The 24646-nt window shown below is 46.9% G+C and overlaps 1 protein-coding gene across 1 annotated transcript in view; it reads right to left on the bottom strand.

Annotated features, from left to right (window-relative positions):
• The window catches only part of Igf1r (insulin like growth factor 1 receptor), a 276603-nt gene that overhangs the window by 38019 nt on the left and 213938 nt on the right, over nt 1-24646 (bottom strand). The window contains exons 6-13 of the mRNA XM_050149162.1: nt 17242-17456; nt 14886-15012; nt 13247-13485; nt 10143-10310; nt 9801-10005; nt 4115-4398; nt 2482-2618; nt 1852-2011 (exon numbers count right to left, since the gene is read on the bottom strand). Coding sequence (XP_050005119.1) covers nt 1852-2011; nt 2482-2618; nt 4115-4398; nt 9801-10005; nt 10143-10310; nt 13247-13485; nt 14886-15012; nt 17242-17456 — 1535 coding nt within the window. The remainder of the gene's footprint in view (nt 1-1851; nt 2012-2481; nt 2619-4114; nt 4399-9800; nt 10006-10142; nt 10311-13246; nt 13486-14885; nt 15013-17241; nt 17457-24646) is intronic.

The raw sequence follows: 24646 nt of genomic DNA, 5'->3' as shown, positions 1-24646 counted from the left end.
GCGCATCTCTCGACACCTGGAAATGACTAGGTGGACTATCAGAGTTTTAACCAACATAAAATTATATATATTATACATACATATTTACCATGTACAACATATTCTTGAAGCATGTGTACATTAACTTAATTAACATAAGCATTGACTCACATCATAACCATTTTTTGAGGTTATTAACACTTTCTCAGCAATAAAGACTGCTTTATTAGTTATAGTTAATGTTATAATTCATCTCTTGAACTTATTCCTTCTATCTATCTGAAATGGTGTATCCTTTGACCAGCACCTTGTAAGTTGAGTTCCCCAGGGAACCTGTGGGACTCTCGGTGAGCTCTCCCCTTTAGATTTACTTTATATGTAAGAAAGGTTATGTGGTATTTACCTTTCTGTACCTGGCTAATTTCATTCATGCACATGTGTTGTTGCAAACATCAACATTCCCTCTGGTTAACAGATGAGCCCTCTGCTATGGACATGAACCACACCTCACCCACTCCTCTGCTGGTAGATCCTTGGGTTATTTCCATTGTTTAGCTATTGTGACTAGTGCTGCAATAAACAAGAGAATGCACAACCCTTTGACACAACTGACTTCATTTCTCTTGGACGGGGATTGCTGGATCTGTTGAGACCTTGCTGGAATTGAGAGAAGACTGGTAGAGACACAGATACTAAGAAATAACAGTCCCCTGACCCAAGATTCTAGCCACCAACAAAAGCTGAGCCGAGAATCTGGTGGGGTACAAAGGAAATTCACATCTGATCCTCTTGTATCATTTGTTCATATATTTTACATGAACATGAAACGATCTAAAAAATCTGGTTTCCAGTAAGACATAAAAAGGGGCTATGTAAAAAAATGCATTATGTACAGAATTTCACCAAACAAAAGTCTCAATTTTCAGGATCAAACAAGTATGCGGCCCTTGTAGTTAATCATTTCATAACATTTAGCTTTACATATGATATCACCATATAGAATAGCCTTCTAAGAATCCTGTCTTCTCAGTGGTTTGAGTGAAATTTGTAACTTTATCCACAAGCCTCTGGGCAAACAACGAACACAGTATCTTTCACCATATCCTGGTGGATGAAAAGTACATCTGTTTTTCACCACCGGACAGATGAGGGGAGGAGAATGCCTCTGCCTGGGATGCTGTCCTGTAGATTTGAGTCCTAGAGCAGGGAAACCAGCCGATCCCTGGGTTTCTTTCACCTCGTGATTTCTGAGCGTTGGCTCTGAGCCCTAGCTGGTTTCACTGACTAGGCAGGAGGTGGAAATGTTCAAATCAATGCTTTGCAAAAATGTTTCTACACATACGCCAGGGTGAAAGCAAAGTTATCTTCTAGCTCCCCAGAGGCGTACCACCCTCTTCTAGTTGGCTACATGGGATAAGGATCCAAGGTTCACCATCTTCCCGGGCGGAGATCCCAGATAACACACACTGGTTCCTCAGTGTGACCATGTCTGAAAGGTGCCCAGCTCTGGTGTGTGTGTGTGGGGGGGGGCACAGATGTGTGCACACCAGTGGTAAATGTCAAAGCTCCTCCTTTATGCCTTTCCACTTCATTTTTCAAGACAAGGTCTCCCACTGACCCCAGAGCTCACCAATGGGCTAGACTGGCTATGTCAATTTCCTGAACAGTAAGGTGACTGAAGTACACAGTGGTGACTGCTGGCTTTGGTGTGGGGGCTCTGAACTGAGATTTCCAAGCAGGTACATTTTGCCTAATGAGACATCTCCTCAACCTGGCCAGCTCTGTGCTAACAGAAAAGCAGACATCTTCAGAAGCCCCGTTCTGGCCTAGCCAGCTTTTAGTGTTACCATGCATCCCCCTCATAAGACTTACTCTTGGCTGGGACATAGAAGAACACAGGATCTGTCCACGACCCATTGCCAGAGAGAGAGGTGGCTTGAATCCGGGCTGTATAGTTCCCCGGGTTTAGCCGGTTAAGCTTGGCCCCTCCATACTTCCTGTACTCCTGTCTGGACACACATTCCCGCTGATCCTACGAAAATAAAACGTAAGTGTTAATTTCCTACAAGCGTGAGGTCTGACACCTGCTAGTTCGTCACCATGGTGGTAGCTCCAGCTGCCCAACATCTGCCTCGCAGTCGTCCAGGTCATTAATACAAAAGAAGAAATGACATCTGTAATGGTAATCTTCAGGTGGCACACGGAAAACTCTATAATCAGTCATGTTTGTAATCGAACAGAACCCCAGAGGAATGAAAAGTTATCAAGATGTGTCTCGTCTGTGGCACAAGGCCTACCTACAACAAAACTGTAGGTGAATTATAGGTGAAGGACAGCCAGCTCCTTGTACTGTGGTCACTGCTCTTCAGTGCCTGGGTTTCTGGGAAGACCCCGATCCTCACATGAAACGATCTAAAAAATCTTTGTGCTGTGACACGCAATAGCATGTGTTCTCAGGGCTGACAGAAACATACGCAGAACAGGCCACAGTCCCCGCCTTACCTCAACTTGCGATCCGTACTTTATTTCATACATTAGGATCAATCCATTAGGGTTCTCGGGTTCTGGCCACTTTAAAAAGATGGAGTTCTCCGGTCTTGGCTCCCAGGTCACTGGTCCAGGAATGTCATCTGCTCCTTCTACATAAGGATTTAAACAAGCAGCCGAATTGGGTTTAGGTCTCCAGAAAGGATGGGCTCACATGAGAGTGACTCTTCCCCCTAACTCGTGTACATGCAGGACTCTGCACGGGGACATCGCAGGGGTCCTCCCAAGATGGCTGCTAGCACAAGGCAGAGGATTAGGGACTGGACATGCTTGATGACCTGCCATCTCAAGATGCCACAGCATCTCCCAGGAAAATCTGTGACTGAGTACGAGAAAACACTCCTGACAGGCTAAGTCACTTTCCCAGGTCCACTTTTTTCCTATCTAAAGAAAAAAAATGAATCCTTCAAACTCAGCATCCATGAAGGAGGGCAGTGAGCTTCAGGGTGCTCCAGTGAGAGGCTCCAGCTATTGCACCCACTCTCTTCAGCCCACCTCCTCACAGCAACTGCCGCTCCCATATGGGAGAAAGGACCAATCACAGGTTGGCCTTGGAGGCAGCTGCTAGGAAGCCTGCGTTCAGAACTAGGAAGCCATCATCCCTTCCAGCTCCTGCTGGCCTTACTTCGGAAACTGAGGCAGTGAACCAAAGCTGTTAAAAGTAACAGCTAAGAAAGGCTCTGGGAGATAAGCTGTTTCTAAGAGGACTGGGAAACTGAGACACAGGAGGCTAAGGGCTGCAGGTGAGTGACAGAGTCAACTTCAGAAAGGTCCTTCTCCCCCAGTTCCCATCATCCTTTGTTCTTCCCAGTGCTTGATGCCTTTTCCAGAAATGAGAAGTAGGAGTTTACCCAGCTTGAAAGACAGGAGAGTGGCCATCTGGGTAACAGGGAATGTCTAACTTACAAGGGAAGAGGGGGCAAAAAGGAGGCCCACAGGCTGTTCTTGTGGATCATGAGGATCAATGATTCCTCTGAATCAAGGTAGCTGCTTTACTTGGGAACCGGAGTGCCCCCATAGGTCTGTGGTGTGCTAAGAAGGCCTCGTATTCTTGGTCTCCAGCCCTGGGCACTACTGACAGAAGGTAGACCCTTGAGGAGATGTGCCTCACTGAAAGGGGTCAGGGCATTAGGGAGCTGCCACTTTCTCTCTCTTCACCATGGCCGCCGTGAGGGGAATAAGTCTCCTTTACCATGCACTGACAGTATGATGTGCGGTTTCACTACAAGCCCAAAAGCAATCAGGCAAGTGCTTCCCAAACACTGAGTCTAGAATAAACCTTTCCTCCTGGCAAGATGATTATCTCAGGTATTTTGTGACAGTGATGGCAAGCTAACTCCCTCAGCTGTGCACAGAAGAGGGCGGGGCCGTGCGAGCACACCACGTGAATCAAGCGTGAGTAGGAGCCCTGAAGGAGGCTTGAAAAGACTTTCTCAAGTGAGTCTGGGATGGGAGCTGGCGCTGGGAACACACCCTCTGTTCCTGAGGCACCTGATGGACAAGGTTGTTTACCAATGACCACACATTCGTAGGGCTGAATCTATGGGCTGTCAGCCTCTCCCACGAGGCTGTTAATGCGGTGGTATACCTGCAGGCATGGTTCTCGCAAAGACGAAGTTGGAGGCACTGCAGCCCAGCTTCTCAGCTTCATGGTTGCAGCTGTGGATATCGATGCGGTACAAAGTGAAAGGCCGGAGGTTGGAGATGACAGTTCTCTCCTTGTTATCCACCCTGCTCTCAAAGAAAGGGTATTCTGTCTCGACTTCTTCCGGGTCTGTGATATTGTAGGTGTCTGCCACCGTGGTGTTCCTGCTTCGGCTAGACATGGTGGTGTTGGCCACTTGCATGACATCTCTCCGCTTCCTTTCGGGTCTGCAAGGAAGAGAAGGCCAGCTAGTAAGTGTATCAGCTTCCTTTTCTTTTCTATGGCCAAGATGGAACAGAAAAAAAAAAATCTTAACCTTGAAATAAACAAAACTCTTCAGGCTCCTTGGATGAGAACCAACAAATAACAAGGGGATTTCCTTCTTCAAGACCCATCTTGCATTCTCTGTGGCACCCTCAGAAACACCCACATTCACACCTACACCCACACAAGTGGTCCTTCGATGTTACTAGGAAACAAGGCATCAGCCATTCTTAGCCAGGCATTGTTCTGTTTCACCCAATCAACAGTGCTACTTGGTCAGCTCTGATGACTGAGTATTAGGATAAACCAAATCGCCTCAGTTAAGACTGATTAGGTGAAAGGTGAAGTAAGACACACGGGGCAGAAGGGACCCAAAGGCCTACAGTAGTAGCTTCCTTGATTGTCTCTGAAATGAAGATGCCCTGGTTTGAGAAGCTAGCAAGTACCTAAAATCCCAGGGATTTTCCTGAAAAACAGGGGTTCCTACTGATTGATGCCCACAGTCCCTAGTATGCATCATGGTCTTGGAAGTCCATCAAGCCTGGCTTTGCTTCTCCTTTAGCAGTGGGTACCTGTGGCCTCCCGATACTTATAACACCAATAAGAACAGAGGAAATAAAAAAATAACACCAGACAAGCACCCCTATGAGGGATACAGAATGGTGGGTGGGAAAGCTGGGTGCTGAAGCTATTCCTACAGTGCTTGGGACTGGGCAAGGGATGAGATCACCAGGTGGGATGCAGTCCACCTGGTAAGAACATTAGGAGTGCAAGAGAATAGGAAGGCCCGGAATATGGAGCTCACGGGTCTCTGTGCAGGAGAGCCCAGCTGAGAGGAGCAGAAGTACACATACAGAGGGAGACACCTTGGAAGCCATGCTCCAGGCCTGTGGATGCTGTCTAAGCCAGCATCTGGAAGGGTAAGGGAGAGAACCAGGGAAAGGGCTGCATGCTCCCCAGTCTGCTCGGCTGATGGATCTGCTACCAAAACCACAGTTCTTTGCTCGGTGCTGACATGGCAGGCCCCAATACAAGTATCTAAACTGCCCGTGCAGGACCTCATCTCAAAACTCAGGAATGGGCATTTGTTTTCCTGATGCTGGAGAAGGAGGAGTGATGTACTAGTCTACCCTGAAAACCAACTTGTCAGCAAACCACCTACCTTCCTGAAAGGAAGAAACACGACCCCTCCCCCCAGCGCAGGGAGACATTCAAAACAGCAGCAATACGTTTCCTGCCTCCCTCCCTTTCAAGACCAACACAACAAAACTGTGCCTACATGTAAAAGGTTGTTTATATTCGATTTACTGAAGAATGATGTTACGTCCACTCCCTGCTTTGTAACTGGGTCACAGGACCAAGCACACCCGGCAGTCTACTCATTTGTAAACACTATACTTCTGCAAACTGCGTAGCAGTTACTGTGGATACAGAGTCAGGACTAGGGAGGGAGGCAACACAGGCACTAGAAGACTGGGGACGACATAAACAGGGTGGCCCAGCTTTGTCAACAGCTACATGTCAACTGGGGTGACTAAGAGCACACTTAATCTTATACCCTTCCTTCCGGAGTCTTTGATGGAGTTGAAGAATAGATAGTTATAATTACAGTTTTCCTTAGTTATGATAAAAGATAAAGTAGGTATAAATGTTGTAACTGTAATTCTTGCTTGATACCTGTTTTGTTATATGTAATTTTACTATGTTAAAGTTAAAACCTTCCCTTTTATTTAAACACAAAAATGGTATGGAAAGTCCTCCTGTATGCTTTTATTGGTTAATAAAGAAATTGCTGATAGGGCAGAATAGAGCTAGGCGGGAGGGGGGGAACTAAACTGAAGATTGGGACAAAGACGGTGGAGTCAGGGAGACGCCATGGAGCCACCAGAGGAAAAAGACAGCAGCCGCCAGCTAGAACCTTGCTGGTAAGCCACAATCACAGCCACATGGTGATACACAGATTAACAGAAACAGGTAAATCAAAGATTTAAGAGCTACCTAGCAATATGCTTAAGTGATTGGCCAAGCAGTGATTTAAATAATATAATTTCTGTGTGATTATTTCATGGTCTGGGCAGCCGGGGACAAACAAGCGCCTTCCCCTACATTGTACCATCAGTTTTCCTCACTTCAAGAAATAACCTATGACCACTGGAGAAGCTTGTCTTTCTTAACATTTGTCAATGTTTTAGTGATATAACTCGAAATATAAAGATAGTGGCCCACAGAAGTCATTTCCCAAAGACCAAGTTCATGAAGTAACATAATACACACTAGCTTCTATTCTACTATAAATGCGCAGGCAGAGTCAGACACTGCAGACGGACTCAATCGGACTTATTTGCCTTTAGCCCCCAAATAAACTGTGCCTAGAATGACATGAAAGAAGGAACAGTCTTTAGATGATTCAGTTGTACCACCACAAGAGACTCCATGACTCATTCCTGTCACCTAGGGTGCTCCTTTACAGGGAGCACCAATGTGCTACAATGTGTATGGATGCCAGATCTTATGCATTGGTAGGAGGCAAAAACCAAAAACAATCAAACCAATCCAAACCAAAAACCCAAATAGCTAGGTGTGGTAACACATATCTACACATTGGGCTTGTCGTAGGACGGAGAAGCCAGGCTGCAAGACAGGGTGACAGCATTTAGCACGCAGGATCTGGCCGAGAGTACAAATACTTCATTCACATCTAGGTCAACCACAGCTCTGCTGCCCCATCTCTTAGCCTGGTGCTCCACACTTGATATCCACAGCAGCAAAAGGGATGCCATCTGAAGACAACTAAACGTTAGGGGCTTTCTGCTATGGTTTGTACTCCCTTGGTTCTTATGTTGTATTGTCGGATGTTTGGTCACCAGGGGGGCAGCAGCACAGAGGAAGGGGCCTATTAGGAGATCCTGATGTGACTGGGTGGTGTTGTGAAGAAGGTTCAATGCTGGTCTAAACGGAAGTTGTCACAAAAAGCAAAACACTAAGCTCTCAACTTCTGCCCAGTTTCCTGTTTGCCTTAAATTCTCTCCATCCAACAAGCACTTCTGCCACGATGCCCTGCGACACAGCCAAGGATGCCTTCATCCGAGCAGAGTGTATGCTGGCTCTGTGTTCTTCTCTGAAACTGTTGAGCTATACACACTACCCAAGCATCAGATAATTTGTCAGCAATGACAAAAGAACCTATAATCCTTCCTCACAACCTGAACCTCTGGCAGGGCCTGACATGTGTAAGGTGAAGAAGTCCTGCATTTGACTGTCACCAGCACAGTGTTGGGAGAGGGGAAGATGTCCTGCCTGGCCTCCTTGGGACACTATACCTGGGAATTCTTGTGGTTACAGGAACTCTTACTAGCTGAGTGCTGGTTTGGGTGGACTGGCCCACACAGACAACCCACTGAAAGGAAAGAGATTTGGTGTTTGAGAATGTAGGTCCCAGACCTAAGACTCAAACTGTCGGTAAATTAATTAGGACAGAGAGGTCACTGCATCCAGTTTTTAAACATGCTTGACTTCTTTCCTGCCTTTTGGCTTTCACATTCAAGGAAACACATGTGATACACAGAGAACACAGGTAAAAAACAGTAGTGTATCCTGACCCACAGAGCTGACTTCAACAGCAGCCCAGCAGCCTTCCAACTAAGAGGAGCTGAGGTCAGTGAGGCAGATGGGAGAATGCACAGCCTGTGAGAGGAGGGGAGGGGAAGAAGGCTGCCAGGAATCCAGGAATTCTAGTCTCAAAAGGACTGGACCCTCGAGAGCTAACAGGTCTTTATTTTTTTACTCTATTGACTCCTCAGAGTGAGATGGCTATCTTTGACGATTTCACAAATATCAAGAAGTCATTTTAAAATCCATTTGCGGATACAATCGAAGAAAGGCACTAAAGACAAAGTAGCAGCAGGATAAACAGCCGCTAAGGGCTTGTGGAACCTCAAGGGGAGGGAACAAGCCCAGAGCACTGTAGGCAGCTGAGGTACTATAGGGACTGCGGTGGGTACCTCACTGGTCTGAACCTAGCCGTCCAAGGTTGTACACAGCCTTTCAGGAGAGCCCAGGGTCATTTCCTTAATCTCCTTCCCATATACCACTGGCTCCTCTGGTCTTTAAAAGATCCTACTGTGTTGTGTTTCCTTCGGCAGCACATATGCTAAAAAAACAAACACAACTACCGTGCTCATCATTCTAACTGTCATAAAGTAAACTGGTAAGTTAAAAAAACAATCTCTAACACAAGTGTTTAACTATTTTAAGTATGCGATTTAATGACATTTGGCTACAGTGAAAATGCGCGACCGGCGTCACTGCTTCCTAAAGATTGCACTGACTTAAACAGAAACTCTACTATTAAAAGTGATCACCTGTTTTCCTCTGTGTCCTGCGCTCACCCCCTAATTTGCCACATGTCTCTTCTATTTCATACACATAAAACCACTCAGCATTTATTCTTTACTGTCTAGCTTTGTTTCATTTTTGATGGAGTTTTCAGGGCTTGTGCATGCTGTATCAGTAGTCAGAATTTCTTTCTGTTTGATAGCTAACTAGTATTCCACTGAATGGGTATGCCACCCTTTGTTAATCTATCCATTTACAGATGAACAACTGAGTTTCTCCTTCTGCTGGTATTGGACTTTTCCTTTCTTCTATTAAAAAAAAAATTAACACATATACTTCTGCCCTCCCTACCCCAGCATGAGGGTAGAGGTCATAAGACAACTTGTAGGGGTCAGCTCCCTCCTTCCACCATACGGTTCTGAGGACTGAACTCAGGGGTTTAGGCTGAGGAGGAGCCGCCTTTACCCACTGAGACATCTTACTGGTCCCCTTTTCTATTTTCAGTTTTACTTTGCAGAAACTGAGGGCAGAACACAGGAGCAGAGGGAATTCTTGGGACAGTGCTCCATTCGACTTAAGAAACCTGGTTAAAATGGACACATAGAGCACACGGCTGTTTTGGAGCTGGGTCCCTTTTAAAACCGACACTGATTCCAGGTCCCGCTGAATCATTCCTCAGCCAGGTTGAGGGAATCCAAGGACAGAGGACGGGAGGGTAGAAATGGGCCCAAACCTCAGCTTTTCCCTTTACTGGCTTCTGCAAGGACAGTCAAGTGATCCAGGCAGTGCTTGGTGATGATGAGGGAGGCGATGCAGCTGAGGTGTAATTCTCACGCACACGCCCCTGCTCCTGCAACATGAGTCCTGGGCCCCTTCCTTCAGGGCTACCCTTTCTAGGAGCTCTGCTCACCACAGGGGCATCATCTTCTGTTGCATGCTCTAAGCTGGCTCCTACATTGCAGTGGGGGAACTGAAGAGATGGGACTCACTGAATAGCACCAAACGCAGCACTTCCAAAGGGGACACTCACCTGGGCACGAAGATGGAGTTGTGAAGGAAATTCTCAAAGACCTTACGGTACTCAGCCTCTTCCTTCTCGGCCTGCTTCTCGGCTTCAGTTTTGGGACAAGCACAGCAAGGCCCTTTATCACCACCACACACTTCTGTCTTGGGGTTCTCGGTCACCTCTTCCACATCGATGGTGCCATCCGCATACTTTCTGATGGGTATTTTGTCTGAGAAAGAACAGAGTGGGGATGAAAGCCAAGCATAGCGCTGTTCAACGGAGCAACAAGCCCGGCACAGGACGGGCTTCTCACACTGGCGCTCGGGTACCCTCAGACACTGCCTGCCCACTGTTGGCCCACCTCACCTTTGGAACAGTAGTTGTGCCGGTACAGATAGCCATCCTGTGGCTGCCGCTGCCACCTCACAATGTAGTAACTCAAGTTACCATTGGGCAGAGTTGGGGGGTTCCACTTCACAATCAGCTGAGAAGAGGAGTTTGATGCGGAAAGTACGTCTAGGGGAATGGAAGGAACTGGAAAAACGAACAAAGGACATTTTAGAAAACATCCCGAGGTCAAGGTTATCAGGGACTCAATGCAAATCAACAGGAAGCTGCAAGTCTGACCTGGCCACCAAGATAGCAAGAGGGCCAGCAGAGCACAGAGTGAACCCGAGCCTTGTTTAGGAAGAGCATTAACTGGAATACCAGCCTTCTCTTCAGAGCATCTGTTCTCAGATAATCTCTGCGCAAACATGCGCGGTTCACAGAGCTGGACTGAAAAAGACTGTAAGCACACAGCCAGGGTTAAAGGGGACTTTAAAAACCTACAATTAATTTGCGCGTGACAAAGGCCACTCTCCAGTGTGTTTTAGCAAATGGCAAACTGGACTCCACAGGACTTTATCTGTGATTGCAAATGTGAATCTCTGACAAAAAATGACAGGGAGACAAAATGAAAATCGGGAACAGGGGCTGGAAAGAGTGTAGGGCAGTGTGTGCGCCTGCACCTGTATGAAAGAAATGGCGGAACAAGGAGCATGGAATCAAAGATCCTGTGGGCAAGCTTCTGTGGGATGGCTAGGCCATGATGCTGGGAAGCCACTACACATGAGCCCTGGTTTTATGCAAAGTCCTCTGTTACCAGGAAGAGTAACAGAGTTCAATAATCTAAGCGAAGCTTACTCACTACCGATGCGCAAACTCAAAACGCAGAATTGATTTGATGTAAAAAGGAAAACACCCAGGATTACTGTCATGTTCTCAGTGGAGTTCCTATGGCAAAATCAATGCTACAGCCAAAGTACTCCCTAGCCCCAACACACACACACACACACACACACACACACACACACACACACACACACACACACGAGATCAAGGTATGTCTCTCAAGCATGAGGTCCAAACAAGCTGTTTTTAAATCTGAAAGGTGAAAACAGGTCGTACTGCCTAGTTCTATGTCAACTTGACACAGTGAGAGGAGGGAAAATAATGGAGAAAATGCCTCAAGAAGATAGTGAGACAAGAGCTACAGGCATGCCCGTAGGGTATTTTCTTAATTAGTGATTGATGTGGGAGGGTCCAGCCCACTGTGGGTGGCGCCAACCCTGGGCTGGGGGTCCTGGGCCCTATAAGAAAATGGCCTGAACAACCAGGGGGAGCAAGTCAGTAAGTCAGCAGCACTTCCCCCCGGTTCTTGCCTCTGCACAAGTTCCTGCCGTGGCTTTTCTTAATGACCGACTGTGATCCAGATATGTAAGTCAAACCCTTTCCTTGCCAGGTCGTTTCTGGTCGTATGCCACATCAACAGAAAGCCTAACGCATGTCTGAAACGCCAAAGACCCTGAGAACTGCTGAGGGGCAGCACGTTGGGATGGCAGGACTAATACTAACTTTTGCGAAGAAAATATAACCCTTGTGTTGCCTGCTCCCTTAAGGGTTCCCAAAAGTATTCCCCAAACAGTTTATTACTAGATAGTTCAATGACAGGTTTCCCAGATGAAGCAGAGGCAAAGGATGGATCGTGTGTGTCACACGGGTCCTGAGCACTTGTGAGGACAGGCACCAAAATGCAGTTTTTAATATTTAGGAAGAAGAATCAGATTTCTTAAGAATCTGTTGTAAGAAGAAATTATTCTCTCCCCTCCTCCCCAAATCTGCTTTAATGATTCTCTGGGAACTGTTACTCCCAAATTTTAAGATAAAAAATGAATGTATTCTGTTGCACTTGAAAATCCACAAAAATCAACCCATTTCCAGGACCAGGAGCCTGTGGAAAATTCACTTCTATGCAGACTGCAGGGCCAGCAACCTGACTGTGACGGCTCTAGGGTCACCAAAGTGGGGAGGGGTTGGAGAAATAAGGTCATGTGAGCTCTAGGTTATTTTTAAAATTTTCTCACTCTGCCATTTTATGCTTACTTTGTGCTGGTCTGGGGCACTTTAGCATACTTTACTCACTGTACAGAATCTGTTCTCAGAGAATGTGTACCCGTGCTGCAGACCGTGTACGCTCCTCACCCCACAAATCACTGTGTGGAAACCCTAGCCTGCAAGTGTTGGGGCTTTGCAAAGCGATTAGGTCATGAGGGTGGAGTTTTAATCAACAGAATTAACACTAACAAAAAGAAGGTCAGAGACTCCCATGTGCACTCTTTCGGGCATGTGAGGACACATCAAACAGATCCCTATGAGCCAAGAAGTCGGCTCACACCAGATGCGAAATGCCAACTCTTTGATTTTGGGCTTCCCAACCTCTGGAATGGTGAGAAGTATGTTTCTTTGCTTTGTAAGCCAACTCAGTTTTTGAGATTTTTCTTGTAATCGCCTAAATGTATTAAGACAGTCATTATCTTTACAATGAAATATGTCTTTCTACCTCTAGTGTTTGCATACAAATTCACACAAGTGTTTACTATTTCTAGGTTTGGAGTTGGGGAGCTAGCATTTAAGCATATGAAGAGAAGATAAGGAGGAATCAGTCAGTAGTCCCTACTTGGCTATCACAATGCTCTAAGCCTATTAGTTTTGTAGGCTTTATATTTGCCTGCTGAAAATGCTGATGGCTACTGAATAAAGACAGACAATCAGTAAGTCACTAGAGGCAGGTGGTGCACGGGTCAGCATCATTTTAGGTCCTAGAAGTCTGCATTAAAACAGATGAAAACAGATATAGGTAGCTACATCCTGGGCGTTCAGAAAGAAACCATCTTACAACCTTGGAGGATACGGGTTCATTAGCATAGAGCAGAGAGATAGATGCTTAAGATGGTACCAAGTCCAGAAAATGGCCCAGGAGAATTTAAGGTGTTAGCAGCGAAAAGACTATTGTAATACAGTGTTAAGCAATAACAAGCATCTCATTGCTGGCCCTAGAGCCACATTGTGCCTGTTTAACTATAGCAAGCTTATAAAAAGTCAGGGAACGGGGGGGGGGGGGGGGGGCGGCTTATCTAGTGCCTGGATACCTGATGCATTGGTGCGAATGTACAAGATTTCACTTTTGGCCCCACGGATATGGTCGTTTTCCACCATGGTGAGGGTCACAGCCTTGACATAAACAGCATACTGGGTCCAGGGCTTCAGCCCATGCAGTAAAATGCCAGGCTCCCCCTCCTTGTTGGGAGGCAGGTCCACATCCACCATGTTCCAGCTGTTGGAGCCACAGGCATCCTGTCCATCGTATTCTGTAACGTTTTTAAAGGGTCTGAAAGACAATCAATGGAGACGAGAGAACGTTGAAGGGCTCTGTCACCACAGCTCTCAAGAAACCTCCCCAGGGGCTGAGCTTGTCACACTGCCTATAATGGGAGCTCCAAATAAAACTCATCAACAATTAGATGCCTATACAAGAATAAAATCAAGCATCTGGACTCGGGGGCTCACCAGCTATGAACCACAGAACTGAACAAGCAGCCTCAGAGACAGCCAGTTCTATATTCGCAGGGACTGAAAATGTTGCTCCTAAGACATGCAGATGCTGACTTTCTTCTGAATTAGAGCACTTTTTTTTTTAAATAAGAAAAAAAAAACCCACTGCTGTTTAAGGCAAACATTGGATACAGATAAAGGATAACTTTTGAACAAAAACTTTCTTACCCCCCCAAAAAAAGTTTCTAAAATATAAGTTGATAATAGCTGGCTTTGATGCTTAAATATCTCCTAATACTCAAATATTTCACTTCCCGATTGTCTCAGAAAGCGGCATTAGTGAAATCACCAGGTAACTTTGGCAGTGTATTGGCAGCACTTTCAAAGAGAAGAGGGTTTTGCACAGATGCATGGTGGGTGGGTGGGGCTTTATGAGATGCAACGGCTGCTGGCCACTGGCTTCTGAAATTATATTAACAGACCTGTGAACAACCACAGCGGGAGATGGGGGAGCACCATTCCTATTTCCCACGGGCTATAACAGTTCCCAGGACCCTAGTTCAAGCAGCAGGGAAGGTACCAGCCGCTGCCATGGGCACCTTTGCCCCTGGGAAAACGGATGACCGTGTAGACTGGGGAAACCACCTGGACACAGGAGGCCAAGTGGGGTGATGGAATGCCTCCAAGAGTTGCAACGTGGAGCAAGTCATGACTGCAGAGGCAGGACGATGCCATCAGTCCTGGGGAAGGCTTGGAAGACCCTGGAAACGGTTGACACTGAATGGTCCCTCTCCAGTCTTCTTTAATGCTAGAGGGCTCGTGACCCAGGGCAGGGTCTGGGCAAGGCCTTGCACACATAGAGTGAATGGAAGATACTGGATCAGTGAGAGCACAGCGTCTCCTATGGCGTATTTCAGGGACAGAGGCTAAAGCGGTATTTTAACCAAGCCCACATTATAGCTTAATTCAGTCCTTTTTCCTTTGGGTTGAACTTGATCAAACACCAATACCTTATAAACAAAGAAAGGCCTGAAGGTAATACTACTCTCCTGACTAGCTGTCACAGGTTGGGACAGTGTCATGTGACAAACAGAGAGGCTACGTGAGGAAGAAATGGTCTCCTGGCCTGATTCTTCAAAGGAAATCCACTGGTTCCCTATTCAGCCAACCCATACAACAACCATCTTCACCCTCCAGCTCCACGCCAGAACGACAGGCACAAACACAGAAACTCACGCCTCCTTGTAGTAAACTGTGAAGCTGATGAGATCCCTGTAGTCTGGGGGCCGGTACCGGTGCCAGGTTATGATGATGCGGTTCTTTGAGGTGGTGGTAGATGTGAAACGGAGAACGTCACTTTCACCTGGCGCATAAAGGCACATCCGTGAGGGACAGAGATCCACGCATCTCTACAAAAGCTGTGCACTACCTTTCCTCTCTCCTGAAGCTAGCCGTCCACTCTAAGCTCTGGCTGCATTTTGTAGGAAGTTTTCTTATTTCCCATCAAGGGTCCAAGTGTTTCACTGGGGAGTTCCTATAGGCTCCTCTTTCACTGCACTGGCCACCTGCCCAGGGAATGGGGCATGAACCTGTAACGGTCCTTAGTGAAAGGTGGCTTTACCTTTGAGATCATCAATAGATGCTGGCTGCTAAAGGGGATCTAGTTAAATGACAGCAAATCTGTAGGCTGGCCTGAGAGGACACAAGTGTTCTGCATGTGTGGACATCTGCTGGCTTCTGTAAAGCCACAAAAGCAGCGTATCTTAATCTGAACTAGTAGGCTAGAAGACCTTCTTGGAGTGCCCTAGCAGCAACGAAACTAGGCCGGCAATGTCTTGGGCAAGCCTTGTGATCTGTGGGAGGTGCACCCTCGCTGTGAGATACCAGGCACTAAGCCTGTCCTGACTTCAGCACTCTTATTCCAACTGCAAAGGCTGGAACTGATGGTCAACATTTTGCGGGACACTCAAAGCTCTCCACCCAGCTGCCCTCGGGCCCCCAAACTGCCTGCCATTAACTGTCACACTAATGAGCTAAAGGCAAGAGACTCGGAACAACTGAACACTGAGAAGTCTTCCGAGCAAAATGTGCTCCATGGAAATCCAGAGAGCACTACAGGTCCTGCTCAAGTGTCACGCGAAGAGAAAAAACCCTGACTGTTTTCAAAGGAAAATAAATGGCTGCTGAATCCATGTCAGGCTGGCTGCCTAAGGGAGATGCATTTGGAGATGCTCTGGTCCTAGACTTCTACTATGGTCTTAATGGGGAACAGGGCAGGGGCTCTGCAGGAAGGTGAAGGTGTTGGCTTTGTACACACTTCCCACCTTGACAACTCTTCCCTACATGCCTCCCGGGTCCTAAGGGCATCAGACAAACCTGGATACAGCAGACAAAGCTAGCCCCTCCTCTGTGTGTATGTGTACATTTGGTCATATGACTCCTTTATTTTCCCACTAATGCCCCAACGTCAAAGATGGAGAGTCAAAGAAAGCTTTAGCGTTTTTTTCCTTTTAAAGACTGGGTCTTACAGCCTATGTCCCCTGCATATATGTTATGGTTGTGTAGCGGAATTCCTCTGGGACTTCTAACAGTGGGAGTGGGGGCTGACTCTTTTGTCTGCTTTTGGGACCCTTTTCCTCCTACTGGGTTACCTCACCCAGCCTTAACGAGGGGATGTGCATAGTTTTATTATAACTTGATATGCCATTGTTGGTTGATATCCCAGGGAAATGCGGAGGAATGGATCTGGAGGAGAGAGGGTGTGGGGAGAAGGACGGGGGTGGGGAGCAACTGCAGTCACAATGCAATGTATGAGAGAAGAATAAATTTATAAAAAAGTCAAATAACAAAACGAAACAGGGTCTTACTATGCAGTTCAAGCTGGCTTCAAACTTGCAATCCTCCTGCCTCAGCCTATTAAGACCTGAGATTATAGGAGTGTACCATCATGCCTGGCAGAGCCATGGCATTTGTAAGGGCAGTTTTCCATACAAGGCTAGAGGAGAAAGTCTGACATTTCAGGCCTGGGACCACACTTGGAGAGTGGCTGGGCTAATAGGCTGAACTCTAACCTACGATCTTAAGATGAAAACCGTATCATGAGAACGTTATTATTACATTATCCAAAATGTGAAAAGCACTAGGGACTCAAGGATGCGGGTTCACTTCTCTTCAAAGCGGAGGCCAAGTGTGAAGACCAGGAAACCTGACGCCCACAGAAGGGTGCTGCAGTGGAGCTTCCACCCTGAGCCTTCAGCACCACGGGAGAGAGAGGCAGAGCTGGCCTGTTCACAGTGCTGGAGTGGACTGGCTCTTTGACAGACACCGTTTGCTCATATTGAAAAGATATTTAACTGTGCATGCTCTAAGAACCTACTGGAATGTTTATTACACTCAGAAGGAGGCTTAGGAAAATGTATCAGTATGAATGTATCAGGCACCATACATGAGAAGACATACGCGGAGGCCCGGTACTGGCTAAGGTGAGGCTTGACTGACAGCCCAAGGTGAACCAAAGGAAGGCCCGCCCATGAAAGCCACAGACTGTTATCTTGACTGTGGTAGCCACCGTAGTTTGGATGCTTTCACTCACAGGAAGCTCGCTCTCCGTTGTTCCTGGTGTTTATGTCCCCTTTGCTCTGGCGGCCCTTTGTTCCTGTGACTTCCTCCATGCGGTAGATTTCAGAGACACACAGCTTGGGATTGAAAGCAAAGTACATCTTCCCCGACCTGACGGTCAGGTTCCGGTGGTTCCAGTCCCACAGCTGCTGCAAGTTCTGGTTGTCCAGGACATAGAAGGAGTAGTTCCTGGAATCACAGAGATCCGCATTAGCAACCGACTGTGCCTACGGCCCCCTCCAGCAACACAGAACCTCTCTGTGGCCATGTGTGGCTCCACACCAATCAGGGGCTTACCTCCTGGGGTTCTGTAAAAGCAGACAGTCACTGTGAACACGGGCAAAAAGATGAGCCAAGGACAGTGTTTTGAAATCGATAGGACGCTAATTAACTTTGCGACCTCTATTGCCAACACACAAAGTTTCTCCCCGCCAAAGGATGTTCCACGAATCATTCCCTAGAAATGCCTTTGGTTATTTTTTTTCTCAGAGCCAGATATGTACAATGTGCTTGAAATCAGCCTCCAGGAGGGCAGACATGCTCTGCTACTCAACCGGAACAGCTTACATACTAGCGGCAAAGACTGCCATTATCCCCGGGAATAAATCCTACCCGTGCCCAATCAGCGGTGCATGATGGGACGGGAGACAGCCTGGCTGCTCCCTCTTCCACGCTTCCCTCTCACTACAAGAAGCCTTCATTTCGGTCTCCGGAAAGTATGGGAGGACAAATTCCCACTAAGTGTTTTCTCTGGGTTCTCCCAGCAGGGTAGCAGGGCACAGGGTCCAACAGTGGCTCTGCACGTTTGGCATGCACAGTTTGTTTTCATCATCCCCCTACCCTGAAGGTTCTGATACACAGGACCAGAGTGGATCAGGTTTCTGGATTCCGAATGGTTGATGTTGATAACACCAGTCCTGGCGCCATGCTTAAAAAACCTGGAGTCTACCGGGATTGGCATGGCACTATTCCCATGGCCCACTTTCCACTAGACTAGAGGGCATGGCCAAAGGGGAGGCAGTTACCTTTGGCCATCCTCCTATCTCATCTAGGGGAGGGCAGAGAGCAAGAACTCTGCTGGTGTGTCCACAGAAGGGCTCTGCAGCAGGTCTGTCTCTCTGCCCCCACCTCGACTGCGGGCAGTGTGTTAGTAATAGTTCTCAGGTAAGTGAGAGGTCTGATCCTCATGAACCATGCATCCTTTCTTTCCTGCAGCTTTCCCATCCTTAGTCCCCTCCGTCCCAGATCCAATGAACAAATGTACAGACGGGAAAGCTTGCCCTGCCGAGCCAGAAGTAGCCAAGACAAAGGAGAGTCCCTAAGTCCTGCTCTGCCCCAAAGGCGGTGCCCAAGATATCTCTCTGTACCTGCGGAGGGTCCTCATCCAAATCTGAACTACTAACTAGGGGGTCCACCTGCAACCTGACCTTCAAATAACAAGGCAAGAGTTCCACACAGCTGCAATGCTTGCCAAGCAGCCCTGGACACTTCCTATAGAAATTTGCTGGGAGCGCAGAGGCAAGGACTCAGGACCAGAAAAGCTATGACTTCAACGCAACATAAGCCGCAGGCAGGTAGGTGCCTTAGTGCATGAAGAGCACTGTTTATGTGCTGGAGTGTAACAGGTGAAGTCTGGGTTCTCACTGGCTTTAAGAGTCCTTAGGAAGGCCAGGGGGATGGCTACACAGGCGAAGGCTTCCAAGCACAAGTCAGGTGACCCAGACTCCTGTGAAGGAAGAAAACTGACTCCACAAGGTCATCCTCTGACCTCTGTACATACACCTCTCTTACATACATCATGTGTGCATATAACCAATAACAAAATAAAGTTGTATTTCAAGAGTCTGCCTACCTAGGAGTTGGAGCGCAAGTGAAATCTGCCCAGCCAAACCTCAAGGACCCCAACACATGTACATGCAGGGGCTCAGGGAACCAGCAACTCTTTCCTTTGGTAAGAGTGTTTCCCTGCCATGGAATCTGAGACACGGATCAAGGGAATCCAGATTGTAATACACAACAAGGCTGTATGTCCTAGAGAAGTCCTGGGACCCCCAGTCAGTCAGAACTGTCAACCACAGAGCCGTCAACCTTCACTCTTATTGATGGGGGGGGTGGTCAGGACAGTCAGACAACTGAAGGATAGATGTGATGATGCAAAGAACTGGTCCCATCATGAGTCCTTCCTGACCCATGAGATATTTTTAGGCTTTGGGCTCATCTCTTAACCTCAATGGTCTGGCTGTTCCCAGGTCTCAAGAGTCCCAGGAGACAAAAAAGAAAATCTTGTGAAGACACCTCCAGGCCGGATGCGTGGGCCAATTAATCAGGTCAAACCTCCATCTCAATCTAGGCCAAGGCCTCTTAGTAAACTAATTTCCCTAGCAGGAAACAGAGCCGCACCAAAAATACCTTCCTTCCGAACAAAACATTCTTCTCCCCAGGGAGGAAGCATGAACGAGAAAGCAGGAATTTGACAAATGAATGGCAGGCACATGGAAATTCAGGGTATCTGACTAATCACTTTGAAAAGCGAGATTATCTTTCTACAGTAAACACAAACTTTTTTTTTTTTCTTTAAACAATGCTGAGAAGGCTGGGAGCTAGAATACCAATATCAATAAAACCCAAGCATCGTGGAGTCTGCAGACGGTAAAAAAAAAAAAAAAAAAAAAAAAAGAACCTTCACCAAAATAATAATCTAAGTGCTTGGGAGTGCCCTGTCAAAGTCGGTGTTTGCTTTCCAGCCCCCGCTTCCCTGGCATCCTTCTACAATCAGGTGCAAATGAAGAGATGATCCCAGGCGGAGATCTGTCTGCGCACTTTCCAAACACTAATGTGCTTGAAATGTCATTGTTTTCTAAAGGAAATGACTAGTTAAGGAAACCACTCAGCAAACGTGATTTCATAAATTGTTCCTAAGCTCTCTGCCTCTTTACATTCACAAAACAGTTTTAAAATCTGAATCTTTTTTTTTTTTTTTTGGGCTCCTACGGGTTGTGTGATGCCCTGGGGTTTTATTGAGATTGATACCTCAGCTCTTAGTTTTTTCAGTGTTAGAAAAAAAAAATTTCCCCTCTACCTGGATGCGTTTCACCACCAATGTGTAGATCTACCGGGGCAGCTGGTCACCTCTACGAGGGACTGTCACATTATAACCATACAGCACACACTTCGCTATGACCTGTGGCCACCATTTCTAGGCCAGCACCACCACTTCCTGTTTGAATGCTGCAAAGGGAGTAACACCTGAAAGACTGTGGGGAGAGGGTATAGAGTATTCCATGCAGGAACTGAAACCAGCCCTGAGCATCCTCTCCACTGCTTACGAAGTGCCAACTCTGGGTGGTTTACTTGGCTTCTCAAGGGCTGCAGTTTCTCTGCTGCCCATGGGAGGTGTGTTCTGGTCTCTTCTGGCCCTGAGGCCAATGGGAAGAATCGGATGAGCTAAATATAAAAGGATGCTGTGAGCTTTGAATCGCCTCACAAAGGTAGAGGATGACCTTGCTAAAGTGTCAAAGTCCCAGAAAACATGCAAGTCCTGCACTTTGATACATAGGGCTGAGCCTGGGGTCTCCAGTCAACACAGGACCCTCTCTTTCAAGCCCTCAGTGACATACTGGGAGAAAACCTACAGACACACATACAGCCAGTAACTCCTGTTCATTTCCACAAGGAGACACGACTGCTGTCTGTTGACAGCAGTCTCTAGAGGGCATTAGAAGCCAGCACACCCAAGCTGTCACCGGCATAGCCATTTCTACCATCACTCAACCCATCTGTAGAGTACTGGTTCACTTCAAGACCAAAGTTACACCATCTACATGGGTTCAACGAGTATGGAAATAAGGACACCCAAGTAGAACCAAACCAAGTACCACACAGGTCTACAGAAAAGGCTGTTTGTTGTGTAGTGCTTTTTAAAAAACAGCTCTGCTGAAGTACAGTTTACCTTATAAAATTGTAACCATTATAAATTATATGTATATATTATGTATATATATATACCCACTATAAGTTATATACATTATAAATATACAGCTACATGGGCTTCAGTAAATTTATACAAATGTCTAACCATCATCCCATCATCCAGATTCAGAATATTTGCATCAGGTCAAAGTGCCCCCAATCTGTTCCCAAACCAAGCACCTCCCCAGTCTGTTCATCCACGGTACTACATGTCCCATCATGACCCAATCCTTTTGGTGTTGAGTAGTATCTTTCTGTGTATACTGTGCTTCTCCACTCATTCACTGACGAACCCTTGGATTTGATTCAGCGGGCTATTTTGGGTAGCTATTATGAAAAATGCTGCTATGAGCATTTACACACAACATTTGCATGTGCACGTTTTCAGTCTCTAGGTAGAGCCTAGAACTGCCAGGTCACATGACTAATTTTATATATTTTAAAAGTCCCAAGCGTGTGCTAAAATGACACTATGTTAGGGCCTGTGGTGGTTTGAAAGAAAATGGACCCCCCAGATGACACTATTGGGAGGTGTGGCCCTGCTGGAGGAAGTGTGTCACTGTGAGGGCAGGCTTTGAGGTCTCTTTTCTCAAGTTTTACTCAGTGTGACAGTCGGCTGACTTCCTGTGGCCTGCAAGGTGTAAGAACTGTCAGCTCCAGCACCATGTTCGCCTGCACGCTGTCATGCTCCCCATCATGATCATAACGGACTGAACCTCTGAAACGGTGAGTGAGCCATCCCAATTCAATGTTTTCTTCCTAAGCCTTGCTGTGGTCATGGTGTCTCTTCACAGCAGGGTCTAGTCCCCGAGTTGCAAGAAGGCATTGTGAAAAACCGAGTCTCCAAAGTCAAATGGAACAGAGTAGAGATGCCTAAACATATGAAGACCTCTTCTCACTAGCCACCTTCCTGAAATTTTTGTTCTTTTCAACACAACAATTCTTGGCAGCATCAAAGAACTTGAACTTTTTTAACTTGATTGCCTCCAAACCAAGGTTGTCTGAAGTAGAGCATTTTCCAGATAATGAAAACATTTTCTCTTTTATTCAAGAGAAAAACACCAAATTCCTCACCCAGTGGGGGGGGGGGAACAACAACAAAAACAACCAACCAACAAAAATGACAGAAACATGACTTTCCTTCTTCATTCCCTCCCACTATCCCCAAGCTCTGGTAGTGATCAGGCATTCCTGCACTACAGATCAAGAACTCTATCAATGCACCGCACCACCACTTCTGAGGAATCCCCTGCTCTCTTTGGGGTGTATGTATGTGTGCCTCATATGCAGATATGCATCCTCTTGTTACTCTCCACCTCTCACTGAGCCCAAAGCTCATCGTTGAGGTTAGGCAGGCCAGCTTACTAGCAAATTCCTGGTTTCTGTCTGGTTTAGCTCACCACGTGAAGCTACATGCGTATACAGCTATACCCAACTACCTGGGGGATTAGGATTCAAACGCGGGCATCACGCTTGCCCAACAAGCGCTCTTAGCCACTGAGCCATCTCTCTGACTCCCGTGACAGTCTTATTAACTAAAGTTGGCATTAGAGATGTGAGACATTACAGAGTGAGTGATGGTTGAGGCCTAAAACCAAAGGGTCCTGCTGCTACCTGGGTACCGTTCTCTGGCTGCCCATTCCGATCTGTGTTCAGGTAGAATTCTGCTTCACCTGTCACCAGCCCGGAAATCAGCTTACAGAAATGACTCATCATGAACATACATGACCCAGGTTAAGAAGGCTCAGAAAGAAAACCCAGGAACTACTCTCCAGATAAACTACTGTGTTCCATGGGGGCTGCTCAGAACACTGTGTAAGAGAGACTGCGGTGTTTCCTCACACAGCTGAGGTTGAAGGATACCTCACGGGCAATGTTCACCTTTCCATCAAAACAAAAGGCTTCAGAATCATTCTGAACTAAATGGAAGCATTTATTTTGTTCTCACTAGCCGTATGAGAGGGCTCAACAAATAGGTTCCTTCAATAATGAGTTGAAGCAAGGATGCTTAAAAAAAAATCACAGGTGGCCTGGGGATGGATGGATGGATGGATGGATGGATGGATGGATGGATGGATGGATGGATATGGATGTGTAAATGGGCAGAGAGCAATGAGTGAGGGGTGGATGGAAAGAGCNATATTAGAATAATTATAGGGATAAAGTCATCATTTCTAGTCCTTGCCATGTATGTGCCAAAAGTATACAGAAATACTTTAAAAAAGTACTCAAGCTTAAACCTGCAACTCTCCCTATCCCAGGTTTACTGACTGATTTGGCGTGAGGCACAGCTGGACTTCCCTTCCCCTACAACTGTAACGCATCACACGTTCTGGGAATCACTGGGGAGAAGGTTACCTTGGCTTACAAGGAAAGCACCCTGAAACTAAATGTCAGACATCTCTAACCCTCCTCTCTCCAAAGCCAAGCGTGTCCCACGGCTTACCTAAATGACACCTCCACACCTGTGTGCAGCATCTCCACCTGCAATCCTACCGCCGCCCACCGCCCCAGCGCTGTTTGGAAGACAGGCCCAAACAGCGCCTCTTCCCAACTGTCTGTCTTTGCCCCCATATGCTCCTCCAGTTCCAGAGGGCGGGCAGTCTTCGCTGTCAGCTCTCCTCAGGAGTCTGTTTGACCCTCGCCCACCAGATTCACATCCAGGGCACCTTCTTTTCTTTGCCCTGAGATTCTTTGAAAGTTGTGCTTTGCACCGGCTGTTGGTCTGCTATCACAGCCCATTCTTTCCTTTACTGAATGAGGGAGAAGTAAAGGGGCTGAGACCAACCCAGCCAAGGAGAGAAAACAGGTGGCCTCTCAAACAAACAGCCTGGGAGTTCATCACAGCTGAAGAAAAGGCAGACCGGAGAAAGCTACTGCTAAAGACTATTAAGAATCTCAAGGGTCCTAGACAGACACAGCCTCTAGGCAGCAGCCTCCAGGCCTCCCCTGTCCTCCCTGACTTTCTAAAACGCTGCCAGCAGGGCGGGGCCCTAAGCTTTCCAGAGAAGCTTCCCAAACACAAGCATCCTTACCAAGACTTGGCCGGTACCTCACATTTAAGTTTCAAATAATGAAAGACACGCTACTACAAATATTCTTGGAAATAAAAGCCGGCCTTCAACTTTCTGCTACATCTAAGTGCATGATACTTTCAGTTAACTCATAACGATAAGATAACCACATAATAATCCTTATAAAAATAAAGCCTCCTCTCCTCTATGACTATCACTTGCTCAGGCTGAGGAAAAGGGGGGAAGCGTATATCCTTAAGAAACTAGCAAATGTGACAGCTACTCATCTGCCAAAGAAGAAGTGCTTACCGATGCCAGCGATTCCAGAACACAGAGCTACTGGTGCAAATAATGAAAAAGACCGAATTCCAGGTCATTCTAAAATTGCACATGACC

The sequence above is a fragment of the Alexandromys fortis genome, unplaced genomic scaffold (genome assembly GCF_014885135.2).
Source record: "Alexandromys fortis isolate MF-2015 unplaced genomic scaffold, M_Fortis_MF-2015_v1.1 scaffold_67, whole genome shotgun sequence".
In the NCBI taxonomy this organism is placed as follows: Eukaryota; Metazoa; Chordata; class Mammalia; order Rodentia; family Cricetidae; genus Alexandromys; species Alexandromys fortis.
This window is presented reverse-complemented; position numbering and strand designations above follow the sequence as displayed.